Raw genomic sequence first — 18,333 nt, forward strand, 5'->3', positions numbered from 1 at the left:
AGAAGCAAGAGCTTGTATTCACGATGCAGCAGTGACATGACTATTACAGGCCTAGCCAACTGTTTTCTGATTGGATTTGAGGCCTGCTCCACAGGAGTGCTAGGACTGCAGGGATGTACACCATGGCCAGTTTTATTAGCAAGCCCTGTAACTAAGCTACAACCTCAGAGAATAACTTACTTTCTTATCCTTCTAGGTGTCACCTTTCAAAATAATATAGCATTTCCAGCCTGATCATTTTCTTCGAGAGTCAGGGAACCTGTTTTAAAACTTGAACAGTCTTTTTCTAATGTAACTACCACATGTAATATTATTCATAATTTTGTTATAAAAATAATGATTTGACATACTTGAAGGAAAATTGATCAAGGTAACAACGGTAGAAACGATATTTCTGCCTCAGCCTCCTGAGTGCTAGGATATAGGTAGAAATCACCATGCCTACCCTTTAAGATCTGTTTAGTTAACTAAAAACCATCTTATGTGTACACTTCTGAGTAAGATACAACAAAAGACATTGATAAGCCGGGCACGGTGATACAAGCCTTTAATCCCAGCACTCCCGTAGGCAGAGGTAAGAGGATCACTAGGTTCAAGACCCAGAGACTACACAGTGAATTCTATACTACACAGTGAAGTCAGCTTGGGCTAGAGTGAGACCCTCTCTCATGAAAACAAACAAAGGAGTGATATTAATAAGCCTCATGCCCATCACCTTTAAAGTCCATCAAATGAATTCAACATTTAGGTTATACATTTTTAAATCATTTTTATTGAACTAATTTTAACATTGCTTTATGGTACAGCTGCCCCAAACTGAAAGCTATTATCAATGCTATTCGGTATCCTCAAAGTAATTCAGTATGTGTTTATAACTGGAATATAGTTAAAACTTTGCCATTACATAATCGAGCAAACAGTAGTGCATACTATAGTTAAAAAGATTTATGCATTTCATTAAAAATCATTTAGTAAGTGCTTTCAGCTTTATTGACAATTGCATTGACACATTCCACTCTACATGCTCTTCAAAATAAAAAGTGGTCTAAAACTAACTCTAAGGCTTTTAGTTACTGATTTCAATGAATATTTGGGGTTATAGAATTAAACGTTTTACATTATAAGCGGCAATAACTTACTGGTATCTGGGACAAATACCACTCAAACTAAATACACATCCTGATACATTCAAAACAGACATTCTGTCAGTTTTCATATGCTAGTTCATATGCTGCAGTGCAAATGAAGAAAAACACTAATGTTTCCTGAGCTTTAGGAAATTAACACGTTTCTGACCCTTACTCTCAATTTAAAATAGACTCCTTATGCAAAGGCATGTCAAAACTATACAGTTAAATTAGATTTTGCAGAACTAAAAAGACTCATCAGTTATGTTGGCTTAGGGTAATGAAAAAGTTTTCAAAGCAGAAAGTATGTACAGCACTACAAAGGGAATTACGGATCTGCATGTGGTATAAAGATTGACAACCTGGATTTCCAGCTGGTTAAACTTGTCCCTTCTTTTTCAAACGTGTTACCCTAAAAGATTGTGGTAAGTTAGCATTAAATATGCCCGTCCATAATATATAAGACATGTTTACATATTTTCCATAATGCCCAATAACAAGGAATAAACCCAAGTAAAGATGAAAACCAAGAAAATAACATGCTTTAAGGAATGTTTCTGAATGTGTGTCTGTCATAGGAAGTGAAAATACTTTCTCCTTCGAGCTCTCTATATCCTCAAAGTTACAAAGATCGCGTTTCTACTTCAATTTTCTCTTCTGCTTGTAGTACGTCAGGATCAACATGAACAACTGGAGGGCGCAGGATAACTTCAGGCCCTCCACCGTATATAGCCTGCAGAAAATTCCATGTTTCTTCAGAAATCTGACCAGAGTCTGCTCCTAAAATTGTGTGTATGTAGAAAGAGTGAGTTTTACAAACCCAGACATTCAGGTTGGCAGTTTGTATAGTGTACCCACCAGCATGAGCCCTTTGGGGATAACTGAAGGCTGAAACACAGATTATTAGCTGTCTGTCACAGGCAGTAATGGACAGTCTACATTTAGAAGTCAGAGATGCTTTCTCCTGCTTTCTGCCAGCAGCTAAAACCTTTCCCCAGATAAAAACTAAGCACATGTTGCTTTCCTCTCACTGCTGGTCCTACTCCCAGCCTGAATTCCACTCTTAAAGTGGATGAGGATTATATATTCCTTCCAATGAGAAATCACTAAACAGAAAGGCTTTTATTATTAACCAAGGCCAGGCAAGACAGCATATGCTTATAATCCCAACACTTAAATGGCATCATCTCAGGAAAAAACAAAGTACATTTACATCAAACTTACCTTGCCTGAGCATCACAGTGCCACATTTAGTGATGGCAATTTTAGTGTTGTCAATAGGACCCGGAGGATCTAAGTCAAAGGGAATAACGAATCAGAAACTTGGGCTGGAGAGACGGCTTAGCGGTTAAGCACTTGTCCGGTTTGAGGCTTGATTCCCCAGGACCCCCATAAGCCAGATGCACAAGGGGGCACATGCGTCTGGAGTTTGTTTGCTGTGGCTGGAGGCCCTGGCATGCCCATTCTCTCCCTCCCTCCTTTCCTCTCTCTCTCTCTCTCTCTCTGCCTCCTTCTGTTGCTCTCAAATAAAATAAAAATAAACAAAGCCGGGCATGGTGGCACACATCTTTAATCCCAGCACTCTGTAGGCAGAGGTAGGAGGATTGCTGAGAGTTCGAGGCCACCCTGAGACTATATAGATAATTCCAGGTCAGCCTGGACCAGAGTGAGACCCTACCTCGAAAAGCCAAAAAATAAAAATAAAAAAAAAAATCAGAAACTCAAACTTTTCAAACAAATGAACAACAGCAAGATTTTGTATCTGAAATAATTGAGAACTACAAACATAATCAAACTGGTCATTTTTAAGCCATATTACTAGTTTAAATTTTTTTTTAATATTTTTATTTATTTATTTGAGAGAGAGAAAGTGAATATGGGCACACCAAGGCCTGTCTACAAGACAAACTCCAAATACATGGGCTTCTTTGTGCACCTGACTTTATGTGGGTATGGGAAAACAACCCAGGCTGTCAGGCTTTGCAAGTCAGCTCCTTTAACTGCTTGGCCATCTCTCCAGCCCTATTAGGTTACTTTTAATGTCCTCTCCTAAGTTTTCCTTGGTGGGTCTTACTGTGCCAAAATAGAACCAGGAAAGAAGTTGAGAGAGGCACTCTCAGAATCATCAAATCTAACAGAAGTGACCTCTTAACCTTCCATTTAGAGATTACAGACCAAAATGTTCTTTTGATACTGTAAGAACAATTCTTTTATAATTCAAAAAAGTTATTTTAGCTGGGCGTGGTGGCACACGCCTTTAATCCCAGCACTCAGGAGGCAGAGGTAGGAGGATCCCGAGAGTTCGAGGCCACCCTGAGACTACAGAGTGAATTTCAGGTCAGCCTGAGCCAGAGTGAGACCCTACCTTAAAAAACCAAAAAGAAAAAAGTTACTTTAAAAACATGCAGTGAAATTTTTTTTTTTTTTTTTTTTTGGTTTTTCGAGGTAGGGTTTCACTCTAGCCCAGGCTGACCTGGAATTCACTATGGAGTCTCAGGGTGGCCTCGAACTCACGGTGATCCTCCTACCTCTGCCTCCTGAGTGCTGGGATTAAAGGCGTGCGCCACCACGCCCGGCGTGTAGTGAAATTTTAAAATACGTATTTTTCCAGGAATAGTGGCACACACCTTTAGTACCAGCAGTTGGAACTACATCAGAGAATCACCTTGGCTTTGAGGCCAGTCTGGGGCTACAAAGTGAGTTGCAGGTTAACCTGGGCTATAAAACAGTACCTCAAACAACCAAGAGCCAGGTGTAGTGGCACACGCCTTTAATCCCTGCACTTGGGAGGCAGAAGTAGGAGGATCACCGTGAGTTCGAGGCCACCCTGAAACTACATAGTAAATGCCAGGTCAGCCTGGGCTAGGAATGAAACACTAGTTCAGAAAGAGAAGAAAAAAAAAAAAAAAGGCTGAAGAATGGCTGAAGAACCCAGGTTCAAGTCCCCAGTACCCACATAAAGCCAGATGCACAAAGTAGCACATGTTTCTGGAGTTTGTTTGTAGCTGCTAGAGGCTCTGGGCTGCACATTCTGACTGTCTCTTCTATCCCAGTCAGCTTACAAATAAATATATTTTAGCAGGTTGTGGTGGTATTTGACTTTAATCCCAGGACCTGAGAAGCCAAGGTAAGGGGATCATTGTGAGTTCGAGGCCAGGTTGAGACTACATAGTGGATTCCAGGTTAGCCTGGGCTAGAGAAAGACCCTACCTCAAAAAAAAAAAAAAAAAAAAAGGAGCCGGGCGTGGTGGTGCACACCTTTAATCCCAGCACTAGGGAGGCAGAGGTAGGAGGATCATCATGTGTTCGAGGCCACCCTGAGACTACAGAGTGAATTCCAGGTCAGCCCAAGCTAGAGTGAGACCCTACCTCGAGGAAAAAAAAAACAACAACACAAAAAGGGCTGGGGAGATGGTTCAGTGGTTAGGGTGCTTGCCTGCAAAGCCTAATGACGTGGGTATGATAACCCAGAACACACGTAAAGCCAGATGCAGAGTGGCACGTGTGTCTGGAGTTTGGAGAGAGGGCTTGGTGGCTAAAGGCACTTACTTGCAAAGCCTGACAGCCTGAGCTTGATTCCCTGTACCCAACATAAAGCCAGATGCACAAAAATGCATCTGGAGTTCTTTTGCAATGCTAAGGGGCCCTAGTGCCTCGGTCCTCATTCATATATACCCCCTCCTCTCTCTCTACCCCCTGCAAATAAATATGTTTTTAACAAAACAGAATGGGGAAAGATATTAGGTAAGGGGAATGATTAAGAAGAGTATGACATAAGTATGACAATACCATAATGCAAACCTATTACTTTGTAAACTAACTTAAAATATAAATTTGCAAAAACAAAGAGGTTCAAACTGTGTATGCTATGTTGCAGTCCTTTCTCAAAATAATCTTTTCAAGTTATCAGTATCATCATAGTTTTAAGTCCATATTGTGTTCCACTGTATACAATGAACCATAATTACCTTGTTGCTGTGATTATTTTAAATTTTTCAATACTAACTTCAGAGACAAAAAAAGATAAGAATTTTTTTTATGTTCAGTGTGATTATGCTATAACTCCTAAGTTTATAAGCACTAGAACATAAGCTGTTGGAGGGCAGGGCCTTGTTGATCACTGGTGTAACCGAAAGTACAGACACAAGAAGCCCTCATCTGCCCCTAACCACTCACCTCCGTCTTTACCCTTCACGAAGCTCTCCCACTCTCTAAACCACTGCATGCTGATACAGTAGAAGGTAGCTGGAGAGTCCTCTTCCTGAAACGCCCTGTTGAGCTGGAGAGGGAGGGAAGAATCAGACCTTGCTAGAACAAGACAGTCCCCTCCCTCAGCATCCAGTAAGCCAAGTGCTCAAACACACGTGGTGCGGCTAAGGCACACACCAATGCTTTCGTGGTCTTAGCACTGGGCTGTGTGGCGATCACCTGCTGATAAGCAGCTCTAAGTTGTGTCTCAGCCTGTGAGTATGCACAAAGGAGCATGAACAGCTAGGAGGGTGTGGGCTGCCATCTACACAGGGCTTCAGTAAGCACTTCATACGTTAAATATCTTTCAAGTTGTTTTTGTTGTAGTTTTTGTGGGGTTTTGTTTGTCGAGGTAGGGTCTCACTCTAGCTCAGGCTGACCTGGAATTCACTCTAGTCATGAACTCATGGCAATCCTCCTACCTCTGTGTGGTGGTTTGATTCAGGTGTCCCCCATAAACTTAGGTGTTCTGAATGCTAGGTTCCCAGCTGATGGATATTTGGGAATTAATGCCTCCTGGAGGGAGTGTATTGTTGGGGGCGGGCTTATGGGCTTTATAGCCAGTTTCCCCATGCCAGTGTTTGGCACACCCTCCTGTTGCTGTGGTCCACCTTCTGTTGGCCAGGGGGTGAAGTCCACCCTCTGCTCATGCCATCGTTTTCCCCTGCCATCGTGGAGCTTCCCCTCGAGCCTGTAAGCCAAAATAAATCTCTTTTTCCCAGAAGCTGCTCTTTGTTGGGTGATTTCTACCAGCAATGCGAACCGGACTGCAACAGTAAAGTGGTACCGAGGAGTGGGATTGCTGCTAGACACCTGACTGTGTGGCTTTGGCCTTTTGGAGCTGATTTTCAAGAGGAATGTGGAAGGATTTGAAACTTTGGCCTGAGAGATGCCTTGCAGTGCTGTAAGTACAGCTTGATGGACTATTCTGGTCTGAGCTGCAAGCCCTGAAGGCAGAACTATGGACTGTGAGGTTTGGCTTATGAGGGTGAGAAAGAGCTTTGCCTGGACTGGCCTAGCAGTCTGTGTGAGAAGCTTGCTCTTATGCCCGTGTCCTGAGAAGTTGTGCAGGGTTGCTTTGCGTAGAAATGAACTGGTGTGTGCAGAGGGATATGGCACAGAAAGAAAAATCTTTGGGTGAACTGTTGCCTGTTCAGCTGCAACTGAGAGATTACAACCTATGAGACTGGGCTAGCTGACCTGCGCTGGGGCAAGAAGAAGAATGTAGACTCTTTTGAAGGGGCCTGAGTGCTCAAGGGGTGTCCTGTTCTTCAAAGTCTGCTTTATTCCCCCCTGGATTAACAAATTGGCACCCTACCTGGTATAGTGGAGAAGAAATGCTGGAAAGAGGGTCATTGAGTTTGCAACACGGTCTTGTGTTTTGGAAATGGCCATGGGCAGTGTGAAGCAGGTTTGCTGGTTGCCTGCATAGAGACCCCATGGGGCCGTGAGGATGAACTGTGGCTTGCAGTGGAGACCCAGTGGAGATGCCGGGACCATGAGATGGCTGCCAAGGAGCTGCTGGCCCCGATGAAGTTCCCAGGACTGTGAGTAGCCTAGCTGGAGGGGCGGAATTGGAATGCCAGAGACTTGTTGCTGGTTAGAATTATTGGACTTGAAGATTTGTCACTGGCTAGAGTTGCTAGACTTGAAGCTATAGAGTTTGTTTGTTCCAGTTCTTTAAATCTTGTATTAGTTGAATGTTTCTTTGCTATGCCCAATGCCATCTTTTGCAGTGTGAATATTTATTCTGTGTTATTATGGGTTTTTTGAGGTTATTTTTTGGTATTATGGCTCAGTTAAAAGATCTTGAACTATGGGGATGTATGAACATCATTGGAATTGATAAAAACTATGGGGACTTTTAAAGTCAGACTGAATGCATTGTATTTTACATCATGTATGGATATCAGTTTATGGGGGCCAGGGGCAGAATGTGGTGGTTTGATTCAGGTGTCCCCCATAAACTTAGGTGTTCTGAATGCTAGGTTCCCAGCTGATGTATATTTGGGAATTAATGCCTCCTGGAGGGAGTGTATTGTTGGGGGCGGGCTTATGGGCTTTATAGCCAGTTTCCCCATGCCAGTGTTTGGCACACCCTCCTGTTGCTGTGGTCCACCTTCTGTTGGCCAGGGGGTGAAGTCCACCCTCTGCTCATGCCATCGTTTTCCCCTGCCATCGTGGAGCTTCCCCTCGAGCCTGTAAGCCAAAATAAATCTCTTTTTCCCAGAAGCTGCTCTTTGTTGGGTGATTTCTACCAGCAATGCGAACCGGACTGCAACACTCTGCCTCCCACCCAAGTGCTGGGATTAAAGGTGTATGCCACCATGCCCAGCCTTTTTGTTTTGTTTTGCTTTTTGTATTTTGAGGTAAGATCTCACTCTAGCCCAGGCTGACCATCACTGTGTAGTCTCAGAGTGGCCTTGAACTCACAGTGATCTACCTACCTCTGTCTCCCAAGTGCTGAGACTAAAGGGATGTGCCCCCACGCCTGGCTTCCATCTTAATTTTTCAGTCAGGGTCTCTCCATTAACCTAAAGCTTGTGGTTTGGCCCTAGGGGACCCTCCTGCTTACCTCCCCTACACTGAACTTACAAGCATGTGCTACGTGGCCTGGCCTGACTTGTGTGTGGACGCTGGAGATCTGCACTCAGCCTCGTTCCCGCATAACAAGCACTTTACCCACTGAGCCATCTCCCCAACCATGTGTTCTTGTTGCTAGTTTAAGCATTATTATTATTAAGATAGATACGATCTTACACTTTGTAGCCCTGCCTGGCCTAGAAGTTGCTATGTAGACCAGGCTGGCTTCAAACTTGTAATAATCAGATGTAAGCCACCACATCCAGTTCTATTAACTAAAAATCTAAAGTTTGGGGCTAGGCACAGTGGTTGCACACCTTTAATCCCAGCACTTGGGAGGCAGAGGTAGGAGGATCACCGTGAGTTCAAGGCCACCATGAAACTACATAGTGAGTGAATTCCAGGTCAGCCTGGGCTACAGCCCTCTCTTCTATTTTGATGTCATAATTTTTCCCTCCTATTATCCAGGTCTTATATAAGCACTATGAGATGTACAATTTATATCTCTCTTTACCTGTACCTTACATCTCTATTTGCGTCTTCCATCTCTGTCCATACTTCATATCTGTGCACGTCACATTTTCACCTATACATATAGCTGCATCTCGCATCTCTGTCCATGCTTCATATCCGTGCACGTCACATTTTCACCTATACATCTAGCTGCCTCTCCCATCTTTATCCAAACTTTATATCCAGGCATATCACATTTTAACCTATACATCTAGCTGCATCGTATATCTTTATCCACACCTTACATATTATCTGCACTTTATATCTTATCTGTACTTTACATCATGTACAATTTCAAAAGCATTGTTTTTTTACCCGAATAAAAATTTCCAATTCCGTTTTTCTTCTTTTTTCAATTTTCTCTGCCTCAATTTGACAAGTATGACAAATGTACAGATGGTTGACAGCTGGGCCTCCTCCATACCTAAAACATGAAGAATTTAAGACTAAAATCATGATACTCCCAGAGAAATCCAGTGCTTTAGGATCCTATTTCTGACTTTTTAATCAGTATTTAAATCCTTAGTTAAGAATAAATCATCTGCCGGGTGTGGTGGCGCATGCTAGGCTAGAATTTGTTTGTTTGTTTTTTGTGGTAGGGTCTCACTCTGGTCCAGGCTGACCTAGAATCTTGGAATTCACTATATAGTCTCAGGCTGGCCTTGAACTCACAGTGGTCCTCCTACCTCTGCCTCCTAAGTGCTGGAATTAAAGGCATGTGCCACCATGCCTGGCTAAATCTTGAAGTTTTGACTTTTATTTTTCACCATTTTATACTGTTATTTTCCACTAACTATGTTTTGCTTAGTCACATTAAAAATGTATTCCTAGCCGGGCATGGTGGTGCACGCCTTTAATCCTAGCACTCGGGAAGCATAGGTAGGAGGAATGCCGTGAGTTCAAGGCTAACCTGAGACTCCATAGTGAATTCCAGATCAGCCTGGGCTAGCGTGAGACCCTACCTCAAAAAAGAAAATTATTGGGCTGGAGAGATGGCTTAGCGGTTAAGCGCTTGCCTGTGAAGCCTAAGGACCCCGGTTCGAGGCTCGGTTCCCCAGGTCCCACGTTAGCCAGATGCACAAGGGGGCGCACGTGTCTGGAGTTCGTTTGCAGAGGCTGGAAGCCCTGGCGCGCCCATTCTCTCTCTCCCTCTATCTGTCTTTCTCTCTGTGTCTGTCGCTCTCAAATAAATAAATAAATTTAAAAAAATAACAAAAAAAAAAAAAGAAAATTATTTCTAAGCTGGGCATGGTGGCTACACCTTTAATCCCAGCACTTTGGAGGCAGAGGTAGGAGGATCACTGTGAGTTCAAGGCCAGCCTGAGACTATATAGTTAATTACAAGATTCCAGGTCAGCCTGTGCTAGAGCAAGACCCTACCTCAAAAACAAAACAAAAAACAAAAAACTTTTTAAGATTTAGGACTATGAATACTGAATTTTTAAGAGTATACATCTATGTAAAATTTGAGTGTTCAGAATATGTAATGTCTTTTAAATAGGTATTAAGTTGAACAGTATATCTTATAGAAAATCTTAACACAGAAGTTAGAATTACCTAGATCAGGACCCCAATAGCTACAAAGTAAGTCTTCCTACTCTCTTTTTTATTTTTTTGTTTTGGTTTTCAAAGTAGGGTCTTTCTATAACCCAGCCTGACCTAGAATTGACTATGTAGTCTCAGGGTGGTCTTGAAGTCACAGCAATCCTCCCCTAGTCATATTTCTGAACAAATGAAAGAAAAGGAACAGTCTATGCAAATACCTTAAACACAGACTATCTGTAACATAATCCAACACTCCTTTATTTTTAACTGGTTTTCATAATGCCTATTGTCTGACTTTGCAAACAAACCTGCTATATAGGTTATCCCAAATGTTCTGAGGCAGCATCAAAACCAAGTCTTCAATGTAACTGGCTTTTCGTGGAGGAACACCTAAAAAATTTTTTAAAAGATCAGCTTCATTTTTCACTGTTTAACTTCTTGTTATTACTATCAAAGGTTAACTTCTGCAATGCTAGGCGTGGAACCCAGAAGCTTTGCCTACATTTCTAGGCAAGCACTCCATATCAGCTACATCCCTAGCCCATAAAGTCATCTTTTAAAAGTCATTTATGCATTTTAGCTTGTGTGTGTATGTATGTGTGCATGTGTGCCTCTGCAAACATACCAGATGCACATACCACTTTGCACCCCGCTTTCCATAGATGCTGAGGAATTGAACCTAGATGGGCACGCTTGGCTAGCAAGCACCTCAAATCACTGAACTATATATCCAGCCCCCCATAAACTCATTTTTAGTAATAACTAACCAATCTTTTTATAGAGAGAGCCTCATTCTGCAGACCTGGCTGTCTTCCAACTCACAGCACTCCTGCTCCTTTTCCCAAGCACTGAGATTCTATGATTACACCACCATGTCTCACTTTCAACAACTAGTCGTCAATTTCTCCTCCAAAAAAGCTAAGTAAACGTCACTTCTGGTAACGGCTTCCTAAAGATGAACACATACACCTTGGAATTCACACTAAGAATATGGTGTATTTATTTTGAAGGCACTGGGGACTGAAATTAGAGCCACGTACAGACAAAGCATGTCCTCTACCAGTAAACTGCATCGATAGACCTGGGAGAATTTGTTTAGGGTTAGGTTTCTACATCCTACAGGATATTATTACCCCATGCCTTCCCACAGAAGTAATTAACAGAAATATCAAGTGTCCAACCACAAAGGCCAATCAAAGAGCCCTCACAAAGGTCCTAATTATCACTGTATGAACCAGTACTAACAGTCAGTCAATCTCAAAGGCTGAAGTTACAGTTAACAATAATATGAAGCTTTCTTGTTATATCTTAATACATTTCCATACCTGAAAAAGCCAGCTGTTCTCAGAGACAGAGAGCAAGTAGCAGATATGGGTGGCCACTGCGGTCACCTTCCACGCGTGCGTGGCCTCGCAAGCCGAAGCCTCTCAGCACAGGGCACGGCCCTGCCCGTCTACCTGCCTCTAGCACAGGCAGGGCGTCCAGCAAGCAGCATCTGAAGTCACAATCGCACGCCTTCCACTGCACTGGCTCTTGGCTCTTCCCTAATTCCTGAACTAACAGCAACCCTCGATGACCACTTCTGAACATGATTTCTTACCTCCATGAATGCAGAGAAAGTCATTGTTTGAAATAGGGCCAGGCTCAGCAAAGGTCTTAAATTTATTCAACCACTGTCGAGAAATATAAAACTGAAGAAGGCTGGGTTCCATTATGTTCAGCAAATTTGATATCCTTCGCCTCTCTCTCTGTGCCTCTTCACTGCTCTTCCTGTTGAGAGCAAGGACTAGTTAAATTCAGTGTGTTGTTATGACAATGGAAGCAGGCTAGACTGAAGGCAAACACAGCGGATCTTAACAGGCCTCCAGGACCTCAAGAGAGAGACTTTGTACCACCTCAACCCTCTGTACATCACCCTGGGGTAGTACTGAGCCTTCTTCACTCTGGACATGCCTGACCCACCAGCACATGGTAGCATTCACATGCTGTTAGTGAGATCAAGGCTCATCTGTGTTCCTGGCTCCTGTTTCAGCAGCTCAAATTTTCTATTTTTTTTTCTTTTTTTTCTCATGTAGGCTCTCACTCTAGCCCAAGCTAACCTGAAATTCACTATGTAGTCTCAGAGTGACCTTGAACTCAGGGCAGTCCTCCTACCTCTGCCTCTGGAGTACTGGAATTAAAGGCATGCACCACCGCCACACCTGGCTGCTAACATTTTCTTTTACAGAATACTGAAAGATAAAGAATTTTTCTTTTTTCCTCCAGGAGCACCACAAAGGGCCAAGGCAAAGGTGCAGCACGCACAGCGCTCAGGAGGGCGTGTGGCGCGGCAGCGGGGACAGCCGCACGGAGACACAAGCGCAGGCGAAATCAGGGGCCTGCCGCACGCAGCCAGGGCGGGAGGTTGGGCGAAGTCGGGTACCGCACCCCTGCCTTCCGCACACCCCCAGTGGGTAGGGAGGAGAAGCAGGGGCCCGCAGGCAGAAAGATAAGAGCGGTTCCATTCGCCGTGAATGTCCGTCCCGTCCCTCGCCTGGCCTGGCGCAGCTTAGGCCCAGCCCACAGTGAGCACAGCAGAACCACATCGATCAGATAAAGAATTTTTAAAAACATTTAAAAAATAAAACCAAAGGGGGAAACCCAAAGCTCGCTCTCTCCGCCCCTCTCTTTCTCAAAAAATTTAAATTTTAAAGCAAATAATTTTATAGTAATGCCTCCTTTCTTGGGTATTTTAGGAAGAAATTTGGTACTGAATTCCAACTGTCAATGCTTATTTTTTTTTTAAATTTAAGCCAGTCATTCTGCCAGGCATAGTGGTGCATGCCTTTAATCCCAGCACTCGGGAGGCAGAGGTAGAAGGACTACCAGGACTACCGTGAGTTCAAGGCCACCCTGAGACTACATAGTGAATTCCAGGTCAGCCTGGGCCAGAGTAAGACAATACCTCGTGAAAAAGAAAAAAAAAAAGTCTTTCTGAAACAAAATATATACTTTTGCCCTTTCTGTAATTATTTGACATTTTTCCTCCTTTTTGAAATATTTGTATTTTTCTTGGAGGCAGAGGTAGGAGGATTGTGTGAGTTCAAGGCCACCCTAAGACTGCATAGTGAATTCCAGGCTAGCCTGGGCTAGAGCTACACTCTGTCTCAAAAAGAAAAATGAGGCTGGAGAGATGACTTAGCAGTTAAGGCACTTGCCTGCAAAGCCAAAGGACCTAGGTTCAATTCTCCAGAACCCACATAAGCCAGATGCACAAGGTAGCACATGAGTCTGAAGTTTCCAGCAGCTGGAGGCCCTGTTGCATCCATTCTCTGTCTCTCTTTTTCTCTGTCACTCTCTCAAATAAATTTTTTTTTTTTTTTTTTTTTTTTTTTTGGTTTTTCAAAGTAGGGTCTTACTCTAGTTCAGGCTGACCTGGAATTCACTATGTAGTCTCAAGGGTGGCCTTGAACTCACAGTGATCCTACCTCTGTTTCTCCCAGTGCTGTGATTAATGAAAGGTGTGCACCACCTCGCCCAGATTAACATTTTCTGAACAAAGATACTCTCATGAGAGTAACACTATATAATCTTTACTCAGAAATCCTGTGAAGGTCTGAGAAGACTAGTAACTGCAGAGGGGGAGATGCCCCCTCACTATGAAGAAGTGGCTTGCTGTCTGTACCCCCCTCACCTGTAGAAAAGTACATAAGCCTCAGCGCTCTGTACAGTCGACTCGGACACTTCTGTGACGCTCTGATCGTCAAATTCATACCACAGGTTATTCAGGTTGTTGCGGCAGTAGGCGATGTAATGTCCACCTGTGTTCAAAGGAACAGCCGTGAGTTCAAGGCCACCCCAAGACTGCATAGTTCTACCTGGGCTAAAATGAGACCCTACTTCAAAAACCCAAGCAAACAAATAAATAAATATAAAATAAAATAAAAACAACAGAGGATAACATTTTGTGCCCCAGTGCCCAGCACAGCAGCAGAAACACTGTGGTCCACAAATCTTGTGTTCAGTGTGTATTCCCAGCACCACCACTGGAGGAAATGAAGGACAGAAAAGTTAATCTGCTTTTGTTTGGAGATAAGGTCTCATTATGTAGTCCAGGCTGGCCTTAAAGTCACAATCCTCCTGCCTCAGCCTCCCAAGAGCTGATATTAAAAGTGCATGCCAACACACCCATATTAGAAAATGCAATCTTGGGCTGGAGAGACGGCTTAGCGGTTAAGCGCTTGCCTGTGAAGCCTAAGGACCCCGGTTCGAGGCTCGGTTCCCCAGGTCCCACGTTAGCCAGATGCACAAGGGGGCGCATGCGTCTGGAGTTCGTTTGCAGAGGCTGGAAGCCCTGGCGCGCCCATTCTCTCTCTCTCCCTCTATCTATCTTCCTCTCTGTCTGTCACTCTCAAATAAATAAATTAAAAATTTAAAAAAGAAAGAAAGAAAATGCAATCTTGAACATACTATAAAGCATACTATAAAAGAGACACAGCAAAGGAAAAACATTCAGTGTTCCCAAGTTGTCTGCCATGCGTTCTCTAATATGAATTAGCCATACATGTGTATGGTTAGTGGGTGACAACTCAGTATGCACACATACACACTGTGTAACAACACATGATAGCTGTACATATGTGTGGGATAGTGGGTAACAGTTCAATATCTATACATATACAACATGTAACAATACAGTTAGAGTAACTAGCATATGTATTTCTAAGCTTTCTGGGATTATTTTTATTTTAAATTTTGGGGGTTTTTTGTTGCTGTTTTTTTGTTTTTTGAGGTAGGTTCTCACTCTAATTCAGGCTGACCTGGAGTTCACTATGTAGTCTCAGGGTAGCCTCGAACTCTTGCTGCTACAAATGAACTCTACTTTTTAAGTATTTTTTATTTTATTTGAGAGAGAAGGAAAGAGGCAGAAAGAGAAAGAGAATGGGTGTGCCACAGCCGCTAGCCACTATAACCAAACTCCAGATGCATGTTCCACATTGTGCATCTGGTTTACGTGGAGTCTGGAGAATTGAACCTGGGTCCTTAGACTTTGCAGGCAGGCGCCTTATCTGCTAAGCCATCTCTTTATCCCCTACAAATGAACTCTAGATACATGTGCCACTTCTATGCATCTGATTTTACACAGGTACTGGGAATCGAACCTGGGCCATTAGGTTTTGTAAGCAAATGCCTTAACTTCCAAAGCCAGCTCTCCAGACTCTCCTTTTTTTAATTTTTAATATTTTCATCTATTTATTTGCAAGTAGAAAAACAGTATGAGCTCTCCAAGGTCTCTTGCCCACAAACTCCAGGTACATGTACCACCTTGGGCATCTAGCTTTATATGTAGACACTGAGCAATGAAACCAGGGCTGACAGGCTTTGCAAGAAAGCACCTTTTGCTGTGAGTGGTGTCGCACGCCTTTAATTCCAACACTCAGGAGGCAGAGGTAGGAGGATCACTCTAATTCAGGGCCACCCTGAGACTACAGAGTGAATTCCAGGTCAGCCTGAGCTAGAGTGAGACCGTACCGCGGAGGGCAAGGTGGGTAAGCACTTTTAACTGCTGAGCCATCTCCCTACCCACCACTCTCTTACATATTTGTAATCGCTTTCTATTAGGAGCCTGATGGTCTGTTCTGCAGTGGGAGTTCCTGGCCCTTTTTTCTTTGGCCTGTGTATGAGTGTGTGGTGCATGCATGTGTATGTGCAAATGCAGTAGCCCGTACTTGCCAAAGAAGTCTGGTGTTCCCTCCAGCGATATATTGTCCACCTGTTTTTCCTTGAGCAGAGTGCCATTTTGTTCCAGAGTCCTCATCTCTGGTCCCCTCTTGACAGTGGTCACAGAAGTGCATGGCAGTGCCCATCTGTTCACTTGGGTGTTAGGGATCTAACTCCATAGGTCTCAGGTACCTCTAGCCCTCATAGTTACACAGGAAGTGTTCTTGACTGCTGAGCCATCTCTCCAGCCCACCTGATGTGTGTGGTTGGGGGGCTGGATTTTGTTGGCGGTTTTGTTAACCTGGAATTCACTATGTAGTCTCAGGGTGGCTTCGAACTCATGGCAATCCTCCTACCTCTGCCTCCCAAGTGCTGGGATTAAAGGTGTGCCCCACCACACCCAGCATTTTTTTTTTTTCATTTTTCAAGATAGGGTCTCACTCTGGCCCAGGATGACCTGGAATTCATTATGTAGTCTCAGGGTGGCTTCGAACTCATGGCAATCCTCCTACCTCTGCCTCCCGAGTGCTGGGATTAAAGTTCTGAGCCACCACGCCCAGCTATTTTTTGTGTATTTTTTTATGAAAGAGAGCAAGAACAAGAGAGAGAGAATTGGCACACCAGGGCCTCCTGCCACTGCAAACAAACTCCAGATACATTCACCATTCTGTGCATCTTCCTTTATGTGGGGACTGGAAAATTGAACCCAGGCTATTAGACTTTGCAAGCAAGTACCTTAACCACTGAACAATCTCTCCAACCCCCATCACGTCATATTTAAGCAAATCATATGTTTTCTTTTGTTTTAACATTTTATTTTTATTTACTTGAGAGAGAGAATAAGTGTGCCAGGGCCTCCAGCCACTGCAAATGAACTCCAGACACATGTGCCACCTTGTGCATCTGGCTTACCTGGGTCCTTCAGCTTTGCAGGCAAAAGCATTAACTGCTAAGCCATCTCTCCAGTCCAAGGTAGATGTTTTCTAACTCCATAGTGAATTCCAGGTCAGCCTGGGCTAGAATGAGACCCTACCTCAAAAAAAACAAAACACAAAAAAAAATAAATATCAACCCTCTATACTTACTACTTGCAGTCCCGTGGTGACAGATGACTGACAGAAGATCATATGTCACAATCTGAGCTGGACTATCCTTAGCAAGAAATGGCTGGAGATCCAGGCCTTCCAGTGGAAATGAAACATGTGTGCAGATTTTGGTGGAAAACATCAGCTCATGTCTGAATCTTTTAAGGTGGATACATAAAATCTAAAAGAGAATAAAATTCAAAATTCTAATTTGTCATTAGAAAAGACTGAAAGCATTCCAAATGGTAAAAGTTGGTTCAGTAAGACTTCTGTTCTACATGCAAGAAGCTGAAGTGTTCAATCAAAATGAAATCATATGACTGGGAGCCAGGCATGGTGGTGCTTGCCTTTAAAAGGCAAAGGTAGCCTGAGCTTGGCCTGGAGCCCCTAAGTGTGCTTGCATTTTGGTGGTGGCTCTTTCTCTCTCTCTCTCTCTCTCTCTCTGCTTGGTCCCGTAAGAGGGGGCTAACTTCTTCTGTCATTATGAAACTTCCCCTGAGTTTGTAAGCTTCAAATAAATGTCATGCCTTCCATAAAAATAGATAAATAAAAGGCAAAGTTAAAAAAATTGTTAAAAAAAAAAGTGTTAAGGCGTGGTGGTTTACCACTTTAATCCCAGCACTCAGGAGGCAGAGGTAGGAAGATTGCTATGAGTTCGAAGCCACCCTGAGACAACATAGTGAATTCCAGGTCAGCCTGGGCCAGAGTGAGACCCCACCTCGGAAAAAAAAAAAAAAAAAATTGTGAAAGGCAGAGGTAGTAGGAGCACTGTGAGTTTGAGGCCAGCCTGGAAGTACAGAATGAGCTCCAGGTCAGCCTGGGCCAGACTGAGAGCTTACATCTAAAAAAAAAAAAAAAAAAAAAAACGCAAGCTGGGGAGATAGTTCCATAAAGGTGCATGCCCGCAAAGCCTGCTGACCTGGGATTCAATTCCCCAGAGTCCAGATAAAGCCAGACACACAAAAATGGTGTTATGTTTGGCATTCATTTACAGTGGCAAGGAGACCCTGACATATTCACACACATACATATGCAAATAAATAAATATTTTTTAAAAATTAAGAAAAAATTTAGGGAAACTTAAAAGTTAAAATATTTAATTTGGGGCCGGAGAGATGGCTTAGCAGTTAAGGCACTTGCCTGCGAAGCCTAAGACCCAGGTTCAACTCCCCAGGACCCACATATGCCAGATGCACAAGGCGGCACATGTGTCTGGAATTCGTTTATAGTGGCTGGATTGGTGCATCCATTCTTTCTCTCCCTCTCTCTATTTGTGTGTGTCTCTAATAAATTAATAAAAAAATTAAAACAATATATGATTTTATATTCTAGATAAAAGAGCCCATGTATTTGTATGGGCTTGAGAATCAAGGTTAATTATCAATCCTGAGTTACAACCTGACTCCAGAATTGACAGCCATGTGGAAATGGGAAGCATACGTCTTCCTAAATTCACTACTATTTGTGTCTCTAATTTTAGTTTATGTCTGCTACAGTGTCTGACTATACACTCAGTATGTTGCACTGTTGTA

At 43.2% G+C, this 18,333-nt stretch overlaps 1 protein-coding gene across 3 annotated transcripts in view; it reads right to left on the bottom strand.

Moving 5' to 3' along the window:
- Positions 1-752: 752 nt before the first annotated feature.
- Usp33 (ubiquitin specific peptidase 33) overlaps positions 753-18,333 on the bottom strand; it is a 67,851-nt gene continuing 50,270 nt past the window's right edge. For 2 of the 3 annotated variants that reach the window (XM_045137932.1, XM_045137931.1), the window contains exons 17-24: positions 16,802-16,982; positions 13,690-13,816; positions 11,617-11,786; positions 10,325-10,406; positions 8,787-8,895; positions 5,304-5,406; positions 2,352-2,420; positions 753-1,907 (exon numbers count right to left, since the gene is read on the bottom strand). In XM_045137932.1, coding sequence (XP_044993867.1) covers positions 1,750-1,907; positions 2,352-2,420; positions 5,304-5,406; positions 8,787-8,895; positions 10,325-10,406; positions 11,617-11,786; positions 13,690-13,816; positions 16,802-16,982 — 999 coding nt within the window. In that variant the 3' untranslated portion in view covers positions 753-1,749. Of the gene's footprint in view, positions 1,908-2,351; positions 2,421-5,303; positions 5,407-8,786; positions 8,896-10,324; positions 10,407-11,616; positions 11,787-13,689; positions 13,817-16,801; positions 16,983-18,333 lie in introns of those variants that run through there. The other variant, XM_045137934.1, reaches the window with a different exon arrangement.

Source organism: Jaculus jaculus, chromosome 19 (genome assembly GCF_020740685.1).
Source record: "Jaculus jaculus isolate mJacJac1 chromosome 19, mJacJac1.mat.Y.cur, whole genome shotgun sequence".
Lineage (NCBI taxonomy): Eukaryota > Metazoa > Chordata > Mammalia > Rodentia > Dipodidae > Jaculus > Jaculus jaculus.